Genomic DNA, 6,160 nt, shown 5'->3' with positions numbered 1-6,160 from the left:
ACCGGCAATCACGTCCGAGATCATCTTGGCTTCTTCTGCAGTCAGAACAAATGCTCTAGCATTTTTAGTATTCTTGTTGTTTGAGGCTGGAGCTAGTTTCGGGCAGTTCGGCTTGATATGCCCTTTTTCTCCGCAGTTGAAGCATACTCCATTATTGGGTTTCTTCCTACAATCTTCTTCCTTGTGTCCTGGTATCTTGCAGAAGTTGCAGTAGGTGGAGCATCTTCATGAATGCTTTTTCTTACAGGCTTTATAGTAAGGTGCGGAGGTAGAACCTACATTTTTTGTCACACCCCAATCGATGGCGGAAACATCGGAGTGAGACGAAATAGATTGCAAGAGACTTCATAACACTATTTGTGACAAGTATTTAAATAATAACCTTCCATTTCATTTCTAAATAGTCAGTTACAAAGATCGAAATCAAATACAAGAATTACAATACGATAGAATACAAAATTATGTTCCATGCATCATCAACATCATCTCAAAAACCTACAACATGTTTTAAAAGCATAGTTCAATACAAAGGTATTTGCGAGTACACAAGTTTTAGACTCGTGTCATGTGTATAAAAAGTATTTTCAATCCAACATAGCATTTGGTATACAAGATCAAACTATCATGCATAACAATATGCCAAACCCAAGTGTCCACTAGTATAATAGCATCCCTCGATGTAGCAACATCGAGACCGTAAAGTATGAATAATAGCATCCCTAGATATAGCAATATCGAGACAGTAAAGAATATAACTTAACAAAACCCCGTTGGGTGGTGTGCTACTCCTATAGCGCTATAATTGTTAAGGCGGGTTAACAAGTAGAATGAATTCTAGCATGAACCTAAGCATAACAAAGCATGTATAAGGATTGAATAGATAAAGCATGTTTGAGTGAATTGTGCATTTTAACAAGTAAAACATGTTGCACCCAAAGTGTGTCAAAAGGAAAATGGGTCAAGTGTACTAACAGTTTTGCGTATGGTAAAACTAAACCGCGAGCAGGAGTGATGAAGTCTCGGGATTACAAGTTTAGCGTGTGAAGATTCCTTGAAAATAACGCGCGAAGAAAGATTTGGAAAAGGATTCCAAATGGATGAAATGGTTAACCTAGATGATAACGATCTCGTTAATTTTTATATGTTAAATATAATATTTTAAGGTTTACAAATCAACTTAATTAATTCTTTAACATTAAGAAAAAGAATTAGTATTTTAAGGTTTAATTATTATATTAAAAGTTATACTTTACCTGTTAACACAATAATATTTATATAATGTTTCTGTTCAAACTTTTACACCATGGATATCATTTGTTTTCCTACACAATTGTTAAATAAATAATTTCTTTCACAAAAAGGAGAAAAAAAAAAGAAAGAAACCAACAAAGGCAAAGGTCACTGTCGACTTCTTCATCCCTAATAACAACCCAACTGAATTTCTAATTTGCTTCTCAACAGTTTATTGTATTTCCTTTAAACATTTGTTCAAACAGAAACTTGCCGTAACCGGACAAGATTAAAAACCAGTGTTTGACATTTTGTTTGATTCATGTGTAGAGGAATAAATCGAGAGGATTCAAGGTGAAAGGTATACCGAATAGTGACGACTCGAGTCGAGTTCAGGCGTAGAACTTCGGTATCATTCCGGTTCCGGCAAGCTCGGTCCGCGTCATCTTCTTCATTAATTTAAAGGAAACAATACTGTGTATAATTTAAAGCTTCGTTTCTATTTGTTTTTGATAAAAAAACACAGACTAGTATACATATCTACTCAAAGTTTAGTCGATTGAATACCGTATAGTGTTAGAAACAAATGTGTCAATTAGCGATTTAAACGAAACGAAAAGGTAACGAAATAATATACCGAATCGAGTCGGAGAGGTTTCCGATGAGTGTTGTGAGGTTCTCCGATGAGCTTGTTCCTCCGGCGAAGTGCAACGACAATCGACAAGTGTTGTGAGGTTGTAAAATGGGACAGAAAATGAGGAAGTTCATACGATAGAAATGTATACTGAACACTAGGGATGAGCAAAATGGACCCGGTACCGGTACCGATTCAGTACTGACTTTTGACATTTTCGGTACCGGTCCGGTACGGTACTGGTTTTTACCCTCAAATACCGGTACCGTACCGTACTGGGTATATTCGGTACCGGTACCCACTTTTAAGGATTTTCGAGACCGGTACTTTCGATTCCGGTACCGGTTCGGTACCGAGCTCATCCCTACTGAACATAAAGGAGTCGAGTTCCGTCCTGGACTCCGGTCATCTTCCCGAGCTCCGGCGGCGATGCGACTTGACTTCCGGCGGCGTCTTCAAGTTCCAGCAACATGCAAAAAGGTTCGAAATGATGTTGTGAGTGTGTGAGGTGTCCGAAAGAAAGGAGAAAGGTTACGAGACGCAGGCCCGGCCCAAAGCAAGTGCAGTGTGTGCTATCGAACAGGGCCCAAAACCTTTTAGGGCCCAAAAAATTCATGTTATTATTATTCTTATATATATATATATATATATATATATATATATATATATATATATATTAAACCTTATTTCTTAAACTTTAATGCAGCTGAGTTGGTTGTGTGCAATCTTGTTTTCACAATAGACGCGGGATCGATCCCTATCTGGTTTCCTATTTTATTTCTGAACCCAGCATCATCAAATTTTTTTTTTGTCTGCATTGATTTTGGGCCCCATTTCTAAGTTTGGTAGTATCTGCATACATTTTTGTTATCTTATGATTTTGGCCCACCAAAGTGGCTAGTATATAAATATTATCTTTTTTTTAATCTAAATTTCTTTTTTCTCTAAATATAAACTGATACAACAATATAGAGTAGCTAAAGTTATGTCTCACATAAATCCTTTGAATTATAGGTCTCGTAAATATTATTATTAAAAGTTATTTTGTTTAATCTTATATTATAGATTTTTTAAGAATTTTTTAAGATTTTAACATATCATTATATTTATTTTAAACTCAATAAACACTAAAACTTATTTTAAATTAAGCTCATTACTCTTTTTCTCATCAATACCAATTAGTTAAGTTTGAAACTATATAAAATTGGCCCAATAGTTTAATTAAAGTTTAAACCTAACTAAAGTTTAAACCCTTTTAAATTGGCGTAATAAGGGCCCGTATTTCTCAACTCGCACAGGGCCTAATTTTTTTTAAGATTTTCGGAGACGGCCCTGACGAGACGGTGGTGGTTGCCGTGGTTGTTTGCGGAGGTTCAAGAAAGAAAGGAGAAAGGTTACGAGACGGGAGTCGTTTATATGCTAGATGGATCGAAAGCAAAAAAGAAACATGTAATCGTGCGGTCAATCCCGACAAATCAGTCGTTTAAACAGAAAAGGAAGGTAGACAGCGAGTCGGTCGCTGTGTTTGGCGGCAAACTTGAATTGTAATCTCGGGCTCTGCCCTCTTTTATTTGTTTTTTTTTCTTAATAGGTTTCCAATATTGCACAAAGGCCCCTTAACTTTAAGAATTTAATTAACTAGGTAGGTTATATTACTTTAAAAAAACTAACTTTACAACAAAAACTAACTAGGTTAATTCGTATCTGTTCTAACTTTAAAGTTTAACGAGACAAACTAGATTAAAATAAAACTTTTAAATTACAAAATTAATTAATTTAATTAATTAAACCTAGAATAATAACCATAATTATAACGAGTTAAATTAAAGAAAATATTTTTCGATGATAACAACGAAACGACGAATACAAGGATGCAAAATTTCTAAAAACGGGAATATTCACAATGGTTTCTAAATATGGAAAGTTATGAAAAGGCGGAGCGTTACATTTTTCCTACGGTTGGAATTTCCATAGCAAAATTCTTGGGTAAGCCTTTGAGCTAGGTTCCTCCTCTGGTTTTCTTCTTGTGTACGCACTAATTCATCAGTCAAGGTGTTTGGTAGCTCTACAGCTTCTTCTATAGTTTGTGGTCTAGCTGCCTTGACTACATGCCTAATCTCACTGATTAATCCCCAGATATAACGGGAGATTAATACTGGTTCTGGTGATGCAAGGGTTGGCACTATCTTAGCATATTCGAAGAATGTAGTAGTATAACCCTTACTATCCACTCCAATCATTCTAAGGTTTAAGAATTTATTAGCTATCTATTCATTTTCATTGGGAGGACAAAACTTCCTTTCAACCATGCTCTTAAACTCACTCCATTCCATATTATAGGCTATGTCACTTCCCTTGGACTGGAGGATAGTGTTCCACCATTCTAAAGCTGAGTTTTTAAACAGATTGGAGGCAAACATTATCTTATCCTCTTCTGCGCACTTGCTTATTTTCAAGACTGCCTCAGTCTTTTCTATCCAGCGTAGAGCTGCAATGGCTCCTTCATTGCCCGAGAATTCTATTGGTTTACTGACCATAATTCTTTGTAAGAACAACCATAAGACATGGTTCTTCTTATTTTTGGAATGGGCACTTGAAGTATGGGTCCATTATTTACGTTGTGTTCAGGTTCAGTAGGTGGTTGTTTACTGCCATTATTACTTTTATTATCCGCTTCCTTAACCGTTTTGATAATATATGGCATTGCGTCTATAATCCCTTGTGCCACTATATGTTGGATGGCACGGTTGTCTACTTGGTTTCCATTATTATTGTTATTCTGGTTATCGTTATTCTGGTTTTCCTGGTTCACTTCGTTGTCCATCTGAATTTTAAACATTTACCACGTATTAATATCACAAGACAATATCCAATACAATCAATCACATCACACGCATATTGATCCAAAATCGTCGTCATTGCGACCTTTACTCTATTTTATATTATGCATCTATATTTATTACAAATACAACTGGAATTGAAATACAATACTAGTATGCATCAATAACTATATGGTTATCTATTTTAGTTGATTATTATATATTTTTATAAAAATTTTTTTCAAATATACACACATATATATTTTATTATTATTATTATTATTATTATTATTATTATTATTATTATTATTATTATTATTATTATTATTACTATTACTGGTATGGGTTCATCCAGAATTGCGTATTATCTCGTCATATTTCCAGACGAGCCTTTCACCTATTTGTCTCATTCTTTCACTTCCTTCTAAAATCTCCTCACCAAAGGTTCGGAGTTCTTGCACATTCTCAGTGCTCATGGGTGGTGCGAGTGCTGGTATCGGGTCTGGAAACTGGGGCATGGGTTCTTCGTAAGGGTATGGGTTCTCTAGAATCTCCCTGATGTATTGGTCATTATCAAAATAGGGGTCTAGAGGGTCAAGGTCTGGGTAGGGTGCTACTGGGTTTTGCACGGGTTCGTCTGGTATTGGGTAGCGTTGCTCATAATCCATATGGTCGTCAAACCATGGGTCATCGTCTGGGGGATGGGGTGCTGGTACTCTAGGGATCTCAGCTGGGTCAAAAGCAGGCATTGGGATTTGGTTTTCTGGGTTGGCTTTAATTTCCATAGGTTGTGTGGGAAACAGCGGTAACGGCTGGGGTGCTGTGAGTTGTTCTAGATTCGGATCGGCAGCTGTGGTTGCTAGTATGTGGAAGTTTGCCAATCTCCTATTGATTATATCCTGAGAGTTCATTTCTCTATTAGCGGCTGCTAAAGCACGCTACTGCTGTAACTTTTTCATCCTTTTTCTACGCTCATGAGCTCCTCTGTTGAACCATCCTCTCTTCTTGGGAGGGAATGGCTATTCAGATTGTGCTTTGAACACGAAAATCCCTTCTTCGGTCTTTATTCTGAATTGCTGAGTTTTACACTTCTCCATTGGTTCGATTGCTCTTTATTGCTGAGTTTTCCAACTTGCGTCATCCGTTTTCGGTCTTTATTCTGAATGTTTTAGAGTATTATCGTGTGTCGTTTGGTCAGTTACACCCTTAAGGTCTTGCTAGGGTTTTACACTTTGATGTTTTGTGTCCAGCGATAGGGTATGACCCATCATTGTTGTTGTTCCGCCGTTTCTTCCAGTTAGCCAAGAAATGCGATTGTTTTACCTTTGAAACATCTCAGGTTGATGTGTGTTTAATTTCGTCTATGGTTACTACCCTTGGTTCTTGGAAGGACCGATTTTCCTGGATTTCTGAGTCCATTGTTCCTTTCAGGCTTGTTTGGAGGCACCCTTATGCTGTTTTGAATGAGCTTGAACCT

General features: G+C 36.7%; 1 protein-coding gene across 1 annotated transcript; it reads right to left on the bottom strand.

Annotated features, from left to right (window-relative positions):
• Positions 1-5,030: 5,030 nt before the first annotated feature.
• On the bottom strand, positions 5,031-5,594 carry LOC110893319 (alpha/beta-gliadin A-III-like). The gene has a single exon (XM_022140432.1). The coding sequence runs from the start codon at positions 5,592-5,594 to the stop codon at positions 5,031-5,033; it is 564 nt and encodes a 187-aa protein (XP_021996124.1).
• Between the last annotated feature and the right edge of the window lie 566 nt (positions 5,595-6,160).

The sequence above is a fragment of the Helianthus annuus genome, chromosome 12, assembly GCF_002127325.2.
Source record: "Helianthus annuus cultivar XRQ/B chromosome 12, HanXRQr2.0-SUNRISE, whole genome shotgun sequence".
Classification (NCBI taxonomy): domain Eukaryota; kingdom Viridiplantae; phylum Streptophyta; class Magnoliopsida; order Asterales; family Asteraceae; genus Helianthus; species Helianthus annuus.
The sequence above is the reverse complement of the archived record's forward strand: the minus strand, read 5'-3'. Positions and strand labels throughout refer to the sequence as shown.

Bases quoted from the DNA above. Each gene is read 5' to 3' on its own strand.
- LOC110893319 (XM_022140432.1), bottom strand. From the start codon at position 5,594: ATGAACTCTCAGGATATAATCAATAGGAGATTGGCAAACTTCCACATA.